Here is a 19,291-nt window from a genome sequence, read left to right as displayed (position 1 = left end):
CCTCATTCTCTCTTCCCAACCTCACATTGACGTCGTGAGGAACTGGAGAGGTTAGGTCTTGGCCGAGACATAGTCATCTGAAGTAGCCGGTCATTTTTTGACCGGTCCTGTAGTCAGAGGTGGCCAGACATCGGTGTTATGTAGCTGGGAAGACGAACAGTCACTGTTGTGGTGGGTCCCACAATCATCACGTCAGCATTTAACGTATGACATGACGGTCAATGAAACTGCCGGTGTAAATTGGTCATATTTTGAAATACAAGAATGAAATTGAAACCTCGAGGCCCATTTCGATACTGACCATAAACCTTCATGGACTAAAATGTAGTTAATCCTTTTTTTAATTATACATGAATTTGGGTCATGGAAGTAGCCATCTCTGTCCAATGCTATGAAACTCTGGTTGTGTTCCTAGGATTAGATTAAGACAAGTAAATTTCCTATATTTAAAGCACGTTTTTTTATATAAAAAAAAATTTTAATTATTAAATTGAAGGTAGAAGAAGGATTACTTATAAAGAATACTTGTCCCGTATAATCCCCACAAAATGATAAAATATCAACACCTTATTTCTCTTAAAATATTTGTGTTTATTTGTTGTTGCATAAGCACACATTTCTTAACTGAATAATTCATCATTTGCTAAAGGTGTTCGGGCAAAAATTAATGGTTCAGAAAAACAAAATACTGATTGAAAAACATAAAAATTCCATAAACAAATCAGACCCAAATTCAAGTCTAGTTTTTTTTTTTTTTTTTTTTTTTTTTTTTGGAAAGGCAAGACTAGTGCTCTTAATTTGTTGGAATTAGCAAGAAATTAACGAATGGGCCTGTGAAGATAAAGTTACATGCGGTCCATCCGGTCCAAGTTTAATTAGGGTAATTCCAATAAAAAAACAAGCTACCAGATGAAGAAGGGGTCAAAATAGAAATTAGACAGAATTCGGAGATAAAAAGAAATTTCTACAATAAAATTGTTCCTGGAAAAGCTTTTGCAGTTCATAAACCCAAAGATGAACTTTAATCAAGCAACGAAGGCAAGCAGTAACAGAGCATATAAATAGAGAAGAGAAGAGAGGTCCCTAGGGTTTCAGCCGACGCCTTTCTCTTACCTCACTATCATGTACGGAGATGAATGTCCTCCAAGCTAGAAAGGGTTCTACGAGTCTTTTCTTCTTCACTCTTCTTCTCTAACGCAGCACAACGAACGACGTCGCTTCGTCAGCTCCATTTCTTCGGCTCCGCTCAGCAGGACCAGAAATTGTAAGTTGCTCAAGTTTTTGTCTTCTTTTTCTGGAATTTGCGTTAGAGCTTTTCTGTTTCTTAGAAAAATGGTGGGTTTGGATTTAGTATTAGGTTTTTTCTGATGGGTTTGGATTTTTCATTTACAGAGTTGAGATTGGGTTTGATATGAAAAATGTGACATTTCATTTAGGGTTCTTGTTGCTTCTTATTATTGGACTTTTTATTTTTAGTTTTATCGTTTATGTAGATGAATGTTACTCTGGGTTTTATCGCAGTTATAGATGTTTTTTGTTTCTATTATTTTAGTAAGTTGTTATAGCTATTTGAATGTGCAAGACATGGATGACATACAAGAAGATATCACAAAAGGGATGCAGGAATTGAAATTTGAAGCAATGGCACTCTCTTTTCCTCAAGAAATCATACATGAGATCCTACTTAGGCTACCCGTTAAATCTTTGATCAAATGCACCTCAGTGTGCAAGGCATGGAGGTCCATGATCATAAACAAAAGATTTACCCGCGCCCACCTCAGCCAAATTAATAACATGAATGACAGGCACCTCTTCCTAGTCCACAGGGTTTCTGGTAGGGAGAGCTCCACTAGCGGCCACAGAGCCATCGTAAGCAAAGTAACAGAAGAGGTTTATTCTCTGCATTATGATAACCAGGCTTTTGACGAGTATGCCAAGATAGAATTTCCAATTGCTCCAAAGCAAGAAGTGCTCAATGAACATCTTCGTGTGGTTGGCACTTGTGACGGGCTAGTCTGCCTTGCGGATGATATGTTCTGTTATTGTTACAACTTCTTTATATGGAATCCAGCCATTAGAAAGTTAGTGACCCTTCCCGGGCCTGCTATTACCTTTAGGACACATGGTGGGTACGATGCTTCTATTGGGTTCGGTTTTGATGCTAATACCAATGACTATAAGGTTGTGCGAGTTGTAACTTTACAGCATGAAGGTGTGGGGCCAACTCTTGCTGAGGTTTATTCACTAGCTACTGGCTCATGGAGCAGTGTTTTTTCTGTTACTCCTTCATGTCAATTAAGTCGGGCATCTCAAGCTTTTGTTAATGGGGCTCTTCACTGGCCTGCACTCCGTAGGACAGATTATGGCTCTAACTATTTTATCTTGACATTTGAGGTGGGCAGTAAGTTATTTCGCGAGATACGGGTGCCAAAGATTTTAATAAAATATAATTACCACCTGGGATTATGGTTGTCTATTTCAGGAGATGGAAAATCCATTGCTCTGTTCACGATGGATAACAGATGTGAAGACTCTTTTCTTGAAATATGGATGATGAAAGAGTATGGCATGGAGGAGTCATGGACCAAATTGATTACTCTTGGTCCACAAGGGCCAGAAAGACTTCTACCCAGGGCGTCATGTTTTAGGAAGAACGGTGAAGCATTATTGATACTTTCTGGAGCTAGGGTAGCATTTTCTATGGGTTCAATACTTAGTAATCAATATACTTTTTATGGGCACCGCGCAAAATCAAATCACGAGTTAGTATCGCTAGACCTTGTGAGCAAAACCATTAAAAATCTTGGGATTTCTGGAGAAGGATATCAATATTGCAACGTCGATTCCTACAAAGAGAGCCTTGTATTATCTGACCAGACAGATGCTGTTTCGTACTAAGAGAAAGAACAGGTAATGTGATTATAATGCTGAGAGCAGAGCATTGCTTGTGAAGAACAATTTTAATTCTTTGCTTGCCAGATATTTATATTCACTAAGAGCCTGATGGATGATTAAATTGATGTGGGTTCTTTTTATGTTCATTAACTGATCTTTCGTCTAAACTCAATCCAGAAAACAAGAAGTTCAAACCAGATACTGATAAATATGGTTAGACTTGTCTTTTTGCAAGTGCTTATAGTTTTGTAACTTTTATCACATGTACAATATCAACTTGGTTTGACTTTAAGAAGTGGACTGTGGAACTGTTGCTGTTTACATAGGGAACTTTATGCATTCATATTACATGGTCGGTCTTACTGCTGTAAATAGAATTGTTCAACAGTTTGTGCATTGAATTCCTTTTCCAATGGTTTTTGTGCACACAGTAGTTAATTTTCCAATTAGTCTTCATATATGTAAAGCATGAATTGGAAGTTATATTCGCACTCCTAACCGTGGTCTTTATTCGTTTTTGTTTGTGACAGATTTGTAGTGCTGCAACGTCGTTTTCCTTCAGTGCCTGAAATGATGGTGCATTTTGTTGACATGGAACTTCTTATCTCAAGTTCTGATACATTTTCTCGAATAGTTTTTACTTTTTATAAATGTAGTTTTTGAAAAAATTGGATCGACCTATGCACCTGTTAAATATTTGAATTGGTTATGCTGTTCTAAACTATGTACCTCTTTCTATGGAATCATCTATCAAATTATTTTGCAATTTTGTTGTTTTTTTAAAGTAAATTTCCTTGCCTCAATAATCAGCAGCATTTGCATTTGATATATTTTGCTTCACATTCGAAATGTGTAGGTATACTAACCCAAGGATTGGTTGTTGATTAAATAGTTTCCATGGAACCTGAGACTTTTTGAGTTGGGTATGTTGATTGCACAATCCTGTTTGTTGAGGTAAGTGAGAGGAGGGGGAATGGGATTGAGACCGAAAAACAATAACAACAAATAGCATCGACATTTCCATATGTCAGTCCTCCAACATACGGCAAGATTGTATAATCTGCCCTTAGGAAATAAATTAAAAATTGTTTTAAGTTATTAGCAAATAAATTGTGGTTTTATTTATCTGATTAAAGCAGCCACCTTTCCAACACAAGTTTTGTAGCCCAAACTCAAAAAGTAAATTTCTTTAAAACATAATTTAAGCTGTATTTTATGTTAATGTCGGATACATGAGGTGATTTTCTTCACCGAATTTTCCTCTTTTAGGGTTTTTTATGACGAGATTTTGAACAGAGCCACCAAGGTGGTCTTCAAGTTCCATTGTATTGTGGCTATTTTTTTAGCTTTGTTTTCAGTTAATGATCCCAAAACACAAAAATGTTTGTTGGAATTAGAGAGAAATTGTAATAAACTAACGAATGGGCCTTCGGGGTGAAAAACCGAATGGGCTTGTGGAGATAAAGTCGCATTACAAAATTAAGCGGTCCAAGGAAAAAAAAAAAAAAAAAAGAGGGTCAAAATAGAAATTAGACAAAGTTATGGCGAAATATGAAAATTTCCTACAATAAAAAATAGTTCCCGCGAAAGCTTATGCAATTCTTAAACCCAAAGACGAACCAAACCACAGATAAACTTTAATCAAGCTTTTAATTTGGTACGGAGCATTTTAGACGTAGGCACGCAATCTCAGCATATAAATAGAGAAAGAGAGGTCTCCAGAATGATCTATTAGGGTTTGAGCGGACTACCATGTACGGAAAAGAATGTCCTAGAAGAAGCTAGAAAGGGTTCTTTTCTCTTTTCACTCTTCTTCTCTAGCACAGCACAGCACAGCACAAGAACCAGACGCTTCCTCAACTTCGGCTCTGCTCTGCTCATCAGGACCAGAAACTGTAAGTTCCTGAACTTTTTCTCTTCGTTTTTCTGGGATTTTTTGGAGCTTTTCTGTTTCTTATGAGAATGGTGGGTTTGGATTTTTAATTTGTAGAGTGGATATTGAGTTTGATCTGAAAAATATGACAGTTTAGGGTTTTTGTTGGTCCTTATTACTGAATCTTTTTAGTTTTTAGTTTTATCTTTTATGTATATGACTGTGACTCTGCTTTCAGAACAGCGCCTTGATTTATTTATTTTTTGGTTTCAGTTGGTATAACTGTTTGAGTGTGCAAGACATGGATAACATACAAGATATCACACAAGGAATGCACGAATTGAAATTTGGAGAGATGGCAGCCTCTTTTCCTCAGGAAATCATACAAGAGATCCTAATTAGGCTGCCCGTTAAATCTACGGTCAAATGCACCTCAGTGTGCAAGGCATGGAGGTCCATGATCATAAACCCAAGCTTTATCCGAACCCACCTCAGCCCAACAGTCGATGACGTTCACCTCCTACTCCACAGAGTTTCTGGTTTGGAGGTGACCACCTTCCTCGGCAAAACGGTCATGGACAAGGTAGACGACGAGGTTCACTCTGTGCATTATGATAACCGGGCTTTCGACGAGTACGCCAAGATAGAATCTCCAATTGCTCGAAAGCAAGAACTGTGGAACTCACATCTTCGTGTGGTCGGCATTTGTGATGGGCTATTCTGCCTTGCGGATGATATCTACCGTTATGGTTACAACTTCTTTATATGGAACCCAGCCATTAGAAAGTTACTGACCCTTCCCAAGCCTAATGTTAGATTTGTTACACATCGTGGTTACGATGCCTCGATTGGATTTGGTTTTGATGCTATGACCAATGACTATAAGGTTGTGAGAGTTGTCACTTTATTGGATCAACGTGGGACACCAACTCTTGCTGAGGTTTATTCCCTGGCCACCGGCAAATGGAGCAGTCTTGGTTGTGTTTCTCCTACATGTCTAACAGATGGACGCGCATCCAGTGCTTTTGTTAATGGGTTTCTTCACTGGCCTGTATTCTGCAAAACAAATGGTGGTCTTTACTATTTTATATTGACTTTTGACCTGGGCAAGGAGGTCTTCCGTAAGATACCTATGCCGAAGATTATCCAATGGAAATACGACTTGGGTTTGCGATTGTCTCTTTCAGATAACAGAAAATCTATTGCTCTGTTCATGATAGATAACAGGTGTGAAGATTCTTTTCTTGAGATTTGGGTGATGAAAGAGTATGGCATAAAGGAGTCATGGACCAAACTGATTACCCTTGGTCCACAAGGTCCAGAAAGACTTTTACCCAGGGCCTTATATTTTAGGAAGAGTGGTGAAGTACTGGTGCTTCTCACTGACAAATCAAGGCAGGAACTAATATCACTAGACCTTGTGAGCAAACAGTTTAAAAATCTTGGGATTTCTGGATATCAATATTGCAATGTTGGTTTTTATAAAGAGAGCCTCCTATTACTCAACAAGAGCAATGCAGAGTCTTACTAAGAGAAAGAACAGGTAATGTGGTTATAGTTCTGCAAACAGAACGTTGCTTTTCAAGACATTGTAATTCTCTGTTTGCCAGATTTTTATGTTCATTAAAAGCCAAATTGGTGACTAAATTGCTGTTGCTGCTACTGTTGTGAAGTTTGTGTATTCATTTAAATGGTTTAATTTGCTTCTGTAATAAGATTGTGCAATTCATTCATTAATCCCATGTCCAATGTTTCTAGGTCCTTTTACAATTTAGCTTTCATTCATGTAAGTAAGCATGAAGAGGAAGTTTCGTGCTTAAGCATTGATTAAACAAGTACTTTTCTTGTTTCCTTTTGTTGCAGGTCTGATGCGCGGTAACGCCCTTTACCCAACGTGCCTGATGCCTGATGCTCAGTAACATCGTTCTCATGTTCTCCCATGAGCTAACATAATTTTTGTTTTCTTGTTTATTGTGTTGCAGATTTGTAGGGCAATAGTGTTATATGCCTGATGTTGTGGTGTAATTACTTAGCATGAACTTGTTATCTGTAGTGCTGATACGCTTTCTGTAGTAGTTGTTGGACTATTTATTCTTCAGCTTTTGAAAAACTGAAATGGAACTATGGAAGTATCTAGTTGCTAATTTCTATTGGCTTTGCACCAGTTTAAATGCTTCTGCAATTGTACCCGCTTTTAAGCAACTGCAAATCGTGTTTGAATCAATCCATCTTGATAAATTTTATTCACATAAGTTAACATTCATTAAAAGATTACTTATATTAACAATCTAATTACATTCCTACCACGACGGAGTCACTCTTATGCCTTCTGACAAGAGTGGCATCCTCAATCTGGCTTTATGACATTTCTGTTGTACCTCATAAAACAAATTAAACATAACTAAATTACAAAGATTTAGTAGTAACTTTTGAATATACTTGTATTTTTCTATGGCATTATACACCTGTTAAATATTTGAATTGGTTATGCAGTTCTAAACTATCTACCTGTTTCTATGGAATCATCCATCAAATGATTCTGCAAATTTTTTGTTGTATTTTTTAAGTAAATTTCCTTGGCTCAACAATCAGCAGTATTTGCATTTGATATATTTTGCTTCACATTCGAAATGTGTAGGTATATTAACCCAATGATTGGTTGTTGATTAATAGTTTCCATGGAACCTGTGACTTTTGGAGTAGGATATGTTGATTGCACAATCCTGTTTGTTGAGGTAAGTGAGAGGAGTGGGAATGGGAATGGGAATGGGAATGAGATTGAGACCAAAAAACAATAACAACAAATAGCATTGACACGAAGACGATCATCGTCTTTTGAATCCGTGGATTGACGATGGATCCCTCGCAAGAAAAATCGAGCAGCTCACGAGGCTGCAAGAATTGGTCACTACCCCTCCTTCCCTCCCCCCGATACTCCTTTCAATTTCCAATTTCTATCATCCATCTTCCATCTTCCTCTTCACTCCATCTCTGTCATCTTCCTTTCTTTTTATTTTTAATTTCTCAGCTCCCTTTAAATTCCTCCCTCCTTATATGGCTTCTTCAAGGACTCTTATCTCCCTCTTAGATCTATCGGCCCCCATGGGGTGTAGCGACTAATCCCAAACACGATTTTTTTTGTCCCTTTCGGAAGATGTGTAGAGCTCTTCCTCAGGTGCTTGCACAACTCCTTCCATTCTTGGATTGTTACCACCTCCTTCCTTGCTTAGGATGTTGGTTTCTTTGGCTTTGGGAAGTGTTTTCCCAGGTTTGTTCTTGGATTGGCTGTTGTTTCCCTCTTGGTGTTTTGGTGGTTTCATTTTTGTAGGAGTTATTGAGTCTTTGATTGTCGGTTTATGTATTGCAAGAGATTTTTAGATTTGTAGTTTTTGTATTTGTTTTGTGTGTTTGCAGTTCTTTCACTCATCATTAGTCCTGGTGGCGATGTCTCGATCTTCATGAAAGCAACGGCATCGTTGCTTTGGCGTTCGGTGGTGTTTCTGCTTTTGGTTGGATCTGGCTTTATATCAGTTTTGTACTCAAACTTTATGTCAATTTTGGGCTCTGGCTTTATCCTAGTGGGCTTTTACTGTTGCATTTGTTTGGACTCATTTTTATGAGTTCCACTATCTTGTAAGTTGTAATTGGCATTGCCTTTCTATCAATGAAACTTGATTCCGACAACAAAAAAAACTTCTGATGGACTTCCTGGTCCCCCAATGTAACTTCCTTTATTTCCCATGTTGGGAAGGAAACTTCTGTTTGCACTCACCTGATTCTGGCTTTGGTGTGTTTCCTTTTCAACTCTTGTTTATGTATTTTTGGCTGTTTTCGGCCTGCCCTTGGGCTTAATGAAGCATCCTTTCGACCCAAAAAAAAAATAGCATCGACATTTCCATGTCAGTCCTCCAACACACTATCATGGCCGCTTGTGCAATGTGTACAAGGCAAGAGTTGTAAAATTATCTGTCCCCAGGAAAAAAATAATAATAATTTTGTTTTAAGTTTTTATTTGTTATAAGAAAATTGTTTTTAAGTTATTAGCAAATCCATTGTGGTTTTATTTATCTGATTAAAGCAGCCACCTTTCCAACACAAGTTTTGAAGCCTAAACCCAAAAAATGCATTTCTTTAAAACATAATTTAAGCTGTATTTTATGTTAATGTCGGAAACATGAGGTGTTTTTCTTCACCGAATTTTCCTCTTTTGGGGGTTTTTTATGAAAAGATTTTGAACAGAGCCACTGAGATGGTCTTAAAGTTCCATTGTATTATGGCTGTTTTTTTAGCTTTGTTTTCAGTTAATGAAGTTATTTGATTTTATCCCAAAACACAAAAATGTTTGTTGGAATTATAGAGAAATTGGGCATTCGGGGGAAGTAAAAAAAAACGAATGGGCATGTGGAGATAAAGTCACATTACAAAAACGGAGCGGTCCAAGAAAAAATATATATAAGGGGTCTAAATAGAAATTAGACATAATTATGGCGAAAAATGAAAATTTCTACAATAAAAAAAAATCTCCCGCCAAAGACCAACCATAGATAAACTGTAAAAACTGAAAACAAAAAAGGCAAATGTGATCAAAAGGGGCCCCAAACAATGAAATTCAAAACTTTTTAAACAACTTCATTGCCAGTGTGTATCATCCATGAATAGATCTTAAATAGCCTTAACTCATCTGGGGCTGGACTCATTTACTGAACCAATGCTTGATAAGCACATCACTTGTGAATTGTGATCAATGAGAGGTGACTGAATGGGACTTTGAGCATGTGCATTCACATGTTTATATCATTATAAGTAAATGATGTGCCCTCATCATCAACCCAGAAAAATAAATGTTCCAACCCAACACATTTACAAAATTCACTGTTCACATTGTCCCTATCTCTTCAAAGGGTTCTTGGATCCAATCCAGAAACATGTTGTTCAATTTGCATATGAGAAAAAGAAAGAAAGCAAAAGGACAATACAATGTTTCTGATCATATACATCACTGAAAAGTGAAAAGGGGAAGCGGCTATTTTTTTAAGCTATATGAGCATAGGGTTTCAGATCAGAAGGGTATGTATATAGGCCGCCAATCATGGAAGCACTGTGTCATGAAAAGGCAGGGCCAACTCATTTGCAATGTCATGTGGTGCCATGTGAATAGGCAACAAGTGATGGTGATGAGGGGGTATTCTTCAGTTGGTTGGAGGAGGTTTCAGATTTGATTTATATTATTGTGATGAATTCGATACCTAGTTATGTGTGTATTGACCCGTTATAAAGGTATTTTGTAAATCAATTCTTATTGCTTATCCCCAAAAAGAAAAAATGGGAAGGGACATTTGACCCCTTTTGACAAGGGCACCAAAATCCCATGTGAAATTTTTCCACAAGGAGGGTGACTCACCAATTGTGAATGGCATATATCACAACAAAGTCTTCAAGAAGGTGGCACCCACAAAATTAATTTAGCAGCCGTTTTGCTGTAGACAAAGGTATGGTTTTCGTCTGATTTGGTGCAGTAAATTCAGGAGAAGGGAAATTAGACTAGCAGACTTGGCACAGAGAATGTGATAATGCTGAATAGTCAAATTAGAATGTGGAATTTCGATCTTGTTCAAACAAAGAGACAAAAACATTGCAAGTGGGGGCATGTAAATCTCTCAAGGGGCAGCACCAACCATTGTGTCTGTGTGGAAACCATGATTTGGCAGTCGGCAAGTAGGGTAACCTTGAGAATTTTGTGTTCTAGAGGTTGCTCGAGGGGAAAAAGATCAAGGGCTGCTCTGTTTGATTTTTTTTTTTTTTTTTTTTTTTGCCATCACTTTGTTTAATGATTGAGCTACTTTATTTATTTATTTTTTTGCAATGAAAAAAAACTTCCTGTAATTTCACACTATCAAACTAAATTCGGTCCTTTCATTGTTAATATTTAAATTTAAAATATTTGAGTTTACAATTTGTCTCATAGTTAACCTTTTACCCAATAAACTTTAAAATGGGACGATTTTATACGTCATTGCTCTTCTCACAATTATCCAACACGTCGTATACGTTGCTTGCATGATAGGGTGGTTAGTGACATGCTCGTTCCAACAAACACATATTTTTAAAATTAACTTTGAAACGTCATTTTTTATTTTTCTAGGGTATAATATTAACTTAGTCACACCAAGCAAAGGTAAAACATGTCTTAGTCACAAATGAAAAGCGAGATCTCCCTCTTGATTTTGTTGCTTAGAAAAGAAGGGTTTTATAATAATGTAATTAATTGTCTATCCACCGGCATTGATACTTTATGTTGAAAAAACACTACTAGTTGGAAGGGGAATACCATCATTTACCCACATATTGACCCAATCATCGTGTTAATTTCTGATTAACAGTTTCAATTACTATGGAGAATTCCCCAATTAATTAACAAAGCTACATCATTCTGCATGCTCTTCAAAAAAAAATGCTTAATCAAATCAGTCCTTGACAAGATCAAAAAGATGCTTAAAAGGTCAACCTTCTACTAATCTAATTATGCATGCAGACAGATATTTTAGAGATGCATTAACGGGTCAAAACCTATGTGATGTGATCACTCATTACTCGGGGTATGTGCCTGAGGAAACCTAGTAAAGTTACCAATCCAAATTTTGATAACCACTAAACTGGAATTTTATCACCTAAGCAATGACGTATGGGTGCTAGAAAATTGATTTATATATGCAAAAATAATCAATGGGTTAATGAAATACTTTTGCAATCAGTCTTATTTTGCTATTAAATAAGGACTTCTTAGATTTAGATCCAAAACAATTAGTTGTAATTGGATTTAATTCTCGTGTTTTTGGTTTTATACGTAGATCCTTTGACATTTATTACTTTTTTTGTTGTGTTGATTTTACCCTTTGAGGTAAATAAGGAAAATACATTAAATATAAATTTAATGCTTTATTTCCATGTAATTGAATTCTAGAATTTAAATTTTGAATTCTTTCTTTGATAATATTCCTAATATATGGATAAAATACAATTTAATCAATAAAAAGTAAAGACCCACATATTATACTAATCAATCAAACAAGCGCCCATATTAAATTATGTACCTAACATACAGGTAAATAGTATGTTACCTATAAGTTAGGAACATAAATTAAAAGACTATAAAATTGTATGTTACGTATAAAAAAAAGGTAAATAAAATACTATTACACAGTGTCAAAAATATGAAAAAACATATATATACCTATGCAATAGGCAATAGGCAATATGACATAAATGACTATTATCCAATTCAAGTCACAAGAGGCAACAATGGAGCAAAAAATAATTTTTAAAATAAAATAATAAAAAGATTTTATCATAAAATATTTAAAAATGAATGTAATTCTATGTGGCACAAAAGTCATATATGGTGAAGAAATTATATAATTTATAATTAATGATTTAAATGTTGGTGTTTTCAATTGAGAAATTGAGAGTTGTCCAATTGGGTACGCTGTCTTCTCAAGGGAAGCCAAAAGGCCACAACTCTGAAATTGTCAAATAATATTTTCATTATTCGGTGGGAAATGGGTGCAACACTAAGCAGTCATAATCTTATAATTGACATTAATTTGAAGGATTTTCATGTTGTTCAATGTCCTGACAGGTCCTCTTCTCCAACCCACAATTCTCCAGTTGGCAAACTTGATTTCTTACCAACTATTGCAGCAAATATATGGTGGTCACATAGTACCAAATTGTACCCGGAAAATGCCTTTGCAAAATCTGATTTTAGGAATCTCAAACTTGTGTTGTTGCAATGGGACATTTTTTTTAAATTAAAAAAAGGATAAAACATCCTCGAAAGGTGATACTAAAGAAAGCCTCATCGAATTAACCATTCTCACTCTCATTTTCCTCTATATCAAACAGACCTTTGGACTTTCACTTATACAAAAATAATAATAATAATTTAATTGACGAACAGAGAAAGCGCATGCATAGCCGCACATCATAATTTGATGTATGATAATTAAGTTTCTTAGAGTAATTTTTGATGTATCATCAAGTATGCGTAGCTTTTGGTCAAATTCATATTACATATTAATTTACTAATTTATAAGTTAGTTTATGGACTACAATCTATATGGCCACACAAAATGTGCACTCAAAGTCTCAAAGGCATTGCATGTAATCTTCTCTTCTTCTTTTTTTGGTCAAGTGTTTATAGATGTAATCTAGGACCTCCAATACGAAATCAAGAATACTTTTTGGTATTAAAAATGAAGTAGGTAGGTCAAAAGACTTGTGATCAATTTCTACTTTCTAGATCGTATAAGAAAATCAAAGCATGCAGCTTTGAAACCAGTCTTGCAAGGCAAGCCTACCCGGGACCCCCAAGGACTTCGCCAGTTCTATTGCCCCCTGTTTACGTTTTCTTGGGTAGGTCTTGCAGCTGCTTTATCATTTCTGCTTGCTCTTGAGTGGAAATGTCAGCCGTCTCATAGTGATCCCACGGTCTCTGCTTTTGCAATCTAAATTAGAGATACACATGTAGATTTTCTTGTACCTTTTAACTATTTGTATATTTTCAACATTAAAGAAGAGACTTTTTGAAATACGATTATTTCTTTACATGAATGCGATCCTTGCTTACATAATCTTAGGTGACATCGATTGGAGTTTCCAAGATATGTGTGCATGTCATTGCCATGCATAGACACACACATACAAAATACACACAATTCCAATGCGATCTTAATTCGAAATAGCACTGCGTGTTTTTACATATAAGAATACATCTTATGTACATGACCTCATTCATTACATCGATAAAAAGGATGTTTGTAGAAATAAAACATGTTGGATAAAATTATGTTAAATCTCAACACGTTTGTGACACAAAAGATAAGCCATATCCATCCAAATTTATGGAAATACTTTTTCTTTTCTTTTTTGCTAATAAAAACATGAAGAAATTAGATATTGACCACAAATTGCTCACGCGGTCCTAGTTTTGAAGTCGGATAACACACCAAATGTCATTGGAGATCTTTCTTTTTTCTTTCCATTGGATAACACACTAAACCCATTTGAGAAAAGGATCAAATTGACAAAAATTAAAGATCACAAAATTGATGATCCAATTCTCAAATGGGAAACCAAGAAGGACGAAATTCAAATAAAATGTGACACATGTGTATGTGTTTATACAAAAAGGGACCATTCCTAATGCGCTCTTCTGCTCTGCATTGTAAACGGAAGTTAAAGAAAGACTCAGAGCCTCCCCCACGAGCGCACATGGCTACTATTTTGAGATTTTGACCAAAGCCTGCTTCCAAAACTGACAAAACTTGTAACCCCTAATTTGACGGCCAAGATCTTCCGACTAAGGTACAGATCCTCATGAAAAAAAAAAAAAAAAAAAACCGACGTGCAAGGAAAATGCAAATATTCCATAGCAGAGTAAATCAAACAGTTAATCCCGCTGAGCTTAAGACATGCCGCGAGTGTCTCACGGAGAATTCTGCGGCGCCGTTGTATAGAATCCTCCCCCTTACCCACAAAACCCAGCCCCAACAGTGCGATTACGTGAATGTGGGTTTCGATTTTCGCGCCATTCCATAGACTTAACGGTCAAAAAGCAGACCCAAGAAAAAAAGCGGGAATTCCCATAAATCCGAAATTTAAATTATTAAAAAAGAAAAAAAATATTTTTTTCCGACGGGACAGAGACTGATTCGACGACGTCGTACTGGACTGTCATCGACGTGTCACCATTCCCTTCCAGCGACTAAACCAGCCTTTCTCGCTTCGAAAGGGCAACGGGACCCACCTTTGCTCAATATCGATATGGATATTACGGTGGAATTTTCTCTTCCCCGTGATAATTTGTGGACCCCTACACCACCCCACCTCTTTCCGACTTGGCGGGAAACGCGGCCATCTTCCCGCCACTGCACTTGAATGAAGCGGTGTGTTTCTAGTGTTTAACCGCCACACCTGTCACTTTCATAACCGACGCTTCCTTTCCCTTCCCTCCCTCCCTCCACGATTTCAAATATAACGGAGCCTGCGTATTCCGTTACTTGCAGCACATGTCGTAGGTAGGTAGTGTGGGGAAGAGCCAGCTAGCGTCGTCTCTTCACCGTTAGGTAGGGGACGGCAGCGTTTTATTACGCGGGTCGTTGCCACGTAGGCAGTTCGGTAGCCACAGACAGCTGCCAAGCAGCGAACGTGTTTTGTGGTGGAGCAGGCACGTGATTGTCAGACCAGGAGGGCCCACCCCGAGCCCCACGTGGCCCTTCGCGAGGCGATTTAGTTGTCATTCCTGCTCTCGACACGTGTCGGGGCGCTAAGCATTTTTGAAAAATTAATATCGCCTCCCCGTTAGGGGAGGGCCGCGACATAATAAGTCCGAAGGCGTGCCTCCACGACTACGTCTAAAGACATGCGCGCCAATCGTGCGACCCCCGCCAATTAAAATACGCCACGTCGTTAAGTTAATTAGCATAATACGATTAACTCGAACTGATGACGCAACGTTACGTCGATCCGAATATTCCTCAACTATCCAGTTTAACGGTCTATGTGGTGAAAATTACGGAACTGCCATTAAGAGCGACTGAGGCACAAGAAAAACCGGCCGAAAACAATGACAGAGGAAAAGCCGAAAAGCCGGTGCGAGCCGGTGTGCCCACCACGTCATGATTCCGGTCGGCGAAGCCCAACTTAATCAACAATCAACATGGGCCCCGCTTTCTCCCACGTGGCATTCCGAGGTGGACGCATGAAACCAGAAGGGGGAAGGGATCAGTCGCCACGTGTCACTAATAGTTGACCTTTTTAGAGTGAGAGTGCGAGTTCGGTTAGCGCGGGCAGGGTCGCCGGGCAGGCCTTGCCCATGCCATGTGAGGAGTAGTAACTAACTAGTACCCGCCCTCGCTCTTTGCGTAAGGGCGTGGTTAGGAAAATAATAAAAAAATAAAAGAATAAAATATTAATTTATATGGGTAGAGAATAAAATATGATTTATAGAAAGTAAATTTGGAAATAAATATATATGACCCCCAAAGAAGGCAAGACGCAGAGTGTTAAGAACAAGGCGTGCTTTGCGCTTGGAAATAGAGAGCTCAAGAGAGAGAGAGAGAGAGAGAGCGAACAGTGACTCATTTCCTTCTAGTTTATAGAGAGAGAGAGAGAAGGTTGGTGCTTGTGTGAGGTTTGTTCATGGCGATTTAGCCGAAGGTCTGAGAGAGCGAGAGTCTGAAGGCATAAGGCATTGAGCTTTGTTTGATACGGCGGCAAAGTTTTTGGTTCTTCTTCTGTTTCTTCGATTCTGTCGTCGCTAAAACACACACAGAGTTTGTGAGACTGTTTAAAGGCCAAGCAACAGCTTCGTCTTCATCCCTTGGCTTACATTTTTACCTCAAAGTCCTCTGTTTTCTCTGAAACAAATTTAGAGCCATGGAGTGGACTGCTTGTCTCGACGAATATGAGAAACTCGTCTTCCGTATGAACACTCCCAGGTAGATACATCGCTTCTTCAACATTGGGTTTCAATTTCTGATTTTCTTGAAAGTGTTAGTGGCTACCATTCACGACTTTTTAAAAAAACAAATTTGTTGGGTTTTCAACGGCTTCAAGTTTTTAATTTGTTTTCAGTTTGATTTTTTCCCTTGTATTATGGAATTTCCGGCTTTTCTGGGTTTAGTACTTTTTTGGATGTGCTGTGATCTTGAACTTTCTCTTGCTTTCTCGAGAAAATTTCACCGATCCAGATCTCTTCCCGATTCCCCTTCTTCATAATAGTGGTGCCAACTTTACCCAATTTCAACCTTACATTTATTTTCGCACCTAAGTTTCGTAATTTTTTATTTTCTGACTTTTCTTACAATTTGCCCGTTTCATCAGACTTTTCAAAGCATTTTGAAATTTAAAAACTTGTGGAAATAAAAAGTTAAAAAATAAATAAAAAACGAAAGGTGGTGTGGTGTGGCTTTGGTGTTGTTTCTCTGACTTGACCATTCGCTGCTTTTGCTTTGCAGGGTCGTGATCGATAATGCCGTCTGCTCCACTGCGACTTTAGTCAAGGTTTGCTTCTACGAAAACCCAATTTTCTAATTTCAATGCCTTCCAAAAACCCAAAAAGAAGATTTGATTTTTTCCAGAACACAAAATTGACTAATCGTGTATCAATCGCTGTTTTGTTTTTGGATTTTCCAGGTTGACAGTGCTAGAAGGCATGGGATTCTTCTCGAGGCTGTTCAGGTCCTCACGGATCTTAACCTCTCCATTAAAAAAGCGTACATTTCTTCTGATGGACGGTGGTTCATGGATGGTAAGAAAATCAAATTATTCTCTCTTTTTTTTTACTGTTGCCTTTTATTTCTTGAATTTTGTTTCTTAATAAGACTTTTTGGTTTCTGCTGCAGTCTTTCATGTCACTGATCAAAACGGGGATAAATTAACGGATGAGAGCGTCATTCATTACATTGAACAGGTAAGTTAATTCATTCAATCCCAATTTAATGAAAAGACTTTATTGTTAAAGTTTATGATCCTTTACAGAATTGAAATTGAAATTGCTTAATTTCTTTGTATTTGACAGTCACTTGGAACAATTCACTTTGGGACATCCAACTGCAGCAACGGTTTAACAGCACTTGAGCTCACTGGAACTGACCGGCTTGGCCTTCTCTCTGAGGTCTTTGCAGTGCTAGCTGACCTGCAATGCAATGTGGTTGAGTCCAAGGTGTGGACGCACAATGGCCGGATCGCCTCCCTAATTTACGTCAAGGACTGTGATTCTGGTTGCCCAATTGAAGACTCACAGAAAATTGACCGAATTGAAGCACGGTTAAGGAATGTTCTCAAGGGAGACAACGATATTCGGAGCGCGAAAACCTCTGTTTCCATGGCAGTTACGCACACCGAAAGAAGGCTGCATCAAATGATGTTTGCAGATCGTGATTATGACAGGAAGCCCATTTTGCAGCACAGCACCGACTCACCGGTGATCACAGTGCAGAATTGGGCTGAAAGGGGTTATTCCATAGTAAATATCCAGTGCAAGGATAGAGCAAAGCTATTGTTTGATGTTGTTTGCACGTTGACAGACATGGACTATGTGGTTTTTCACGCCACTATTAAAACAGCAGGGGATAGAGGACACATGGTATGTATCTATTTTCCTTATTAGTTTGGTTTATGGCATGTTCTGGTTTTATTATAATATTGAAACATGAAAATGACTTGGGTTTTGTGGTTGAATTATGTTTCAGGAATTTTACATTAGGCACACTGATGGAACCCCAATTAGTTCTGAACCCGAACGACAGCGCGTAATCCAATGCTTACAAGCTGCCATTCAAAGAAGAGCTTCTGAGGTATTACTTAAATTGAATTGTTAATCATTTGATTTTGTTGAATGTTCCATGATGTTGCAAATGCTAATGGTTCAATTGGATTATTGCATTTCAGGGTGTGAGGCTAGAACTATGCACCGAGGATAGACCAGGTCTTCTGGCATATGTTACAAGAACGTTCCGAGAGAACGGTCTAAACGTGACAAGGGCTGAGATTTCCACAACAAAGGACAATGCCCTGAACGTTTTCTATGTGACTGATGCAATGGGAAACCCTGCAGATCCCAACACAATTGAATCAGTGAGGCAAAAAATAGGGTTGAGTGACTTAAAAGTGAAGGAACTGCCATTGATTTATCATGCAAAGGGGGAAAGGGAGGAGCAAGCAGTTGGTGTTGGTGGGGCAGTCTTGTTATCACTTGGGAGCCTAGTGAGAAGGAATCTGTACAATTTGGGTCTCATCAGATCTCATTCTTGAGGAAGTTTCCATTTGGTTTGTAGGAAGTTTTTATCATTCACTTTGCTGGCTGGCTGGAATATGATATGATTCTTTGCTTGGGGTTTGAGCATTGTACATAAAGAGGAAAGAGGGGGGGGTGAGAATTTGGTGATGGTAGTTGTTATTGTAGGTGGGTTTGGTTGGATGAATTGATAGGGCACAAATGGAGGAGAGAGGCCCACCATTTTAAATGCTTTCGTTTGAATTGGTAGAGGGAAATTTAGATTTGGTGGGTACTGGGTAGTGATATTGGTTTGTTGCTGGCAGAAGAAAAGGGAATGTTAGGTAAAAGAAAACAGTAGAGTTTGGGGGTTTATACAGCACCACACATGTGTACAGGAGAAGGAGAACTACTTGTTAAGTATTAGCTTTAATGGTTGACTTGATTTTTTTTAATGAAATATTTATTTTTATTCGTCTCTTTTGCCATCCCACCCAGAACCTTTTTTTTTGCCTTTTTCACTTTTGTGTGCAATGGGGGAAGAATCTAATCCCTCAATTAGTATAATATGAAAGCTCAGGGCCCATATATAAACAGAAAAAAATTAAAATAGAAGGGTTTCTTTTTTTGAAACGAAGAGAGAGAAATTACACAAACCTAGACCTTGGGGGCACGCAGGCCCGAAGAGGTCAAAGAGGAAAATTATGGTAGGGTTTTGTTGAATTCTTGTAAAAGAAGAAAATCAT

At 37.8% G+C, this 19,291-nt stretch overlaps 3 protein-coding genes across 5 annotated transcripts; all 3 read left to right on the top strand.

Moving 5' to 3' along the window:
- LOC18777465 (F-box/kelch-repeat protein At3g23880) lies at positions 784–3,672 on the top strand. Of its 2 annotated transcripts, none has more exons than XM_020564843.1 (3): positions 784–1,264; positions 1,566–2,910; positions 3,426–3,672. In XM_020564843.1, exons 1-2 carry the CDS (start codon positions 1,137–1,139, stop codon positions 2,896–2,898), a joined length of 1,461 nt encoding a protein of 486 aa, XP_020420432.1. In that variant the 5' UTR covers positions 784–1,136; the 3' UTR covers positions 2,899–2,910; positions 3,426–3,672. The 2 variants fall into 2 exon arrangements, with proteins under 2 accessions (XP_020420432.1, XP_020420433.1); XM_020564844.1 differs by having other exon boundaries at positions 1,164–1,264; positions 1,583–2,910.
- On the top strand, positions 4,242–6,918 carry LOC18775792 (F-box/kelch-repeat protein At3g23880). Of its 2 annotated transcripts, XM_020563376.1 has the most exons (4): positions 4,242–4,790; positions 5,042–6,311; positions 6,632–6,643; positions 6,751–6,918. In XM_020563376.1, exon 2 carries the CDS (start codon positions 5,070–5,072, stop codon positions 6,297–6,299), a length of 1,230 nt encoding a protein of 409 aa, XP_020418965.1. In that variant the 5' UTR covers positions 4,242–4,790; positions 5,042–5,069; the 3' UTR covers positions 6,300–6,311; positions 6,632–6,643; positions 6,751–6,918. The 2 variants fall into 2 exon arrangements, with proteins under 2 accessions (XP_020418965.1, XP_007210656.2); XM_007210594.2 differs by having other exon boundaries at positions 6,632–6,918.
- LOC18776235 (ACT domain-containing protein ACR8) lies at positions 15,811–19,026 on the top strand. Its single transcript, XM_007208854.2, has 7 exons — positions 15,811–16,266; positions 16,786–16,831; positions 16,964–17,078; positions 17,173–17,240; positions 17,349–17,915; positions 18,022–18,126; positions 18,221–19,026. Exons 1-7 carry the CDS (start codon positions 16,205–16,207, stop codon positions 18,581–18,583), a joined length of 1,326 nt encoding a protein of 441 aa, XP_007208916.1. The 5' UTR covers positions 15,811–16,204; the 3' UTR covers positions 18,584–19,026.

This window comes from Prunus persica, chromosome G5 (assembly GCF_000346465.2).
Source record: "Prunus persica cultivar Lovell chromosome G5, Prunus_persica_NCBIv2, whole genome shotgun sequence".
Taxonomy (NCBI): Eukaryota; Viridiplantae; Streptophyta; class Magnoliopsida; order Rosales; family Rosaceae; genus Prunus; species Prunus persica.
Note: the sequence above shows the minus strand (reverse complement) of the source record. Positions and strands in the feature narration are given on the sequence as shown.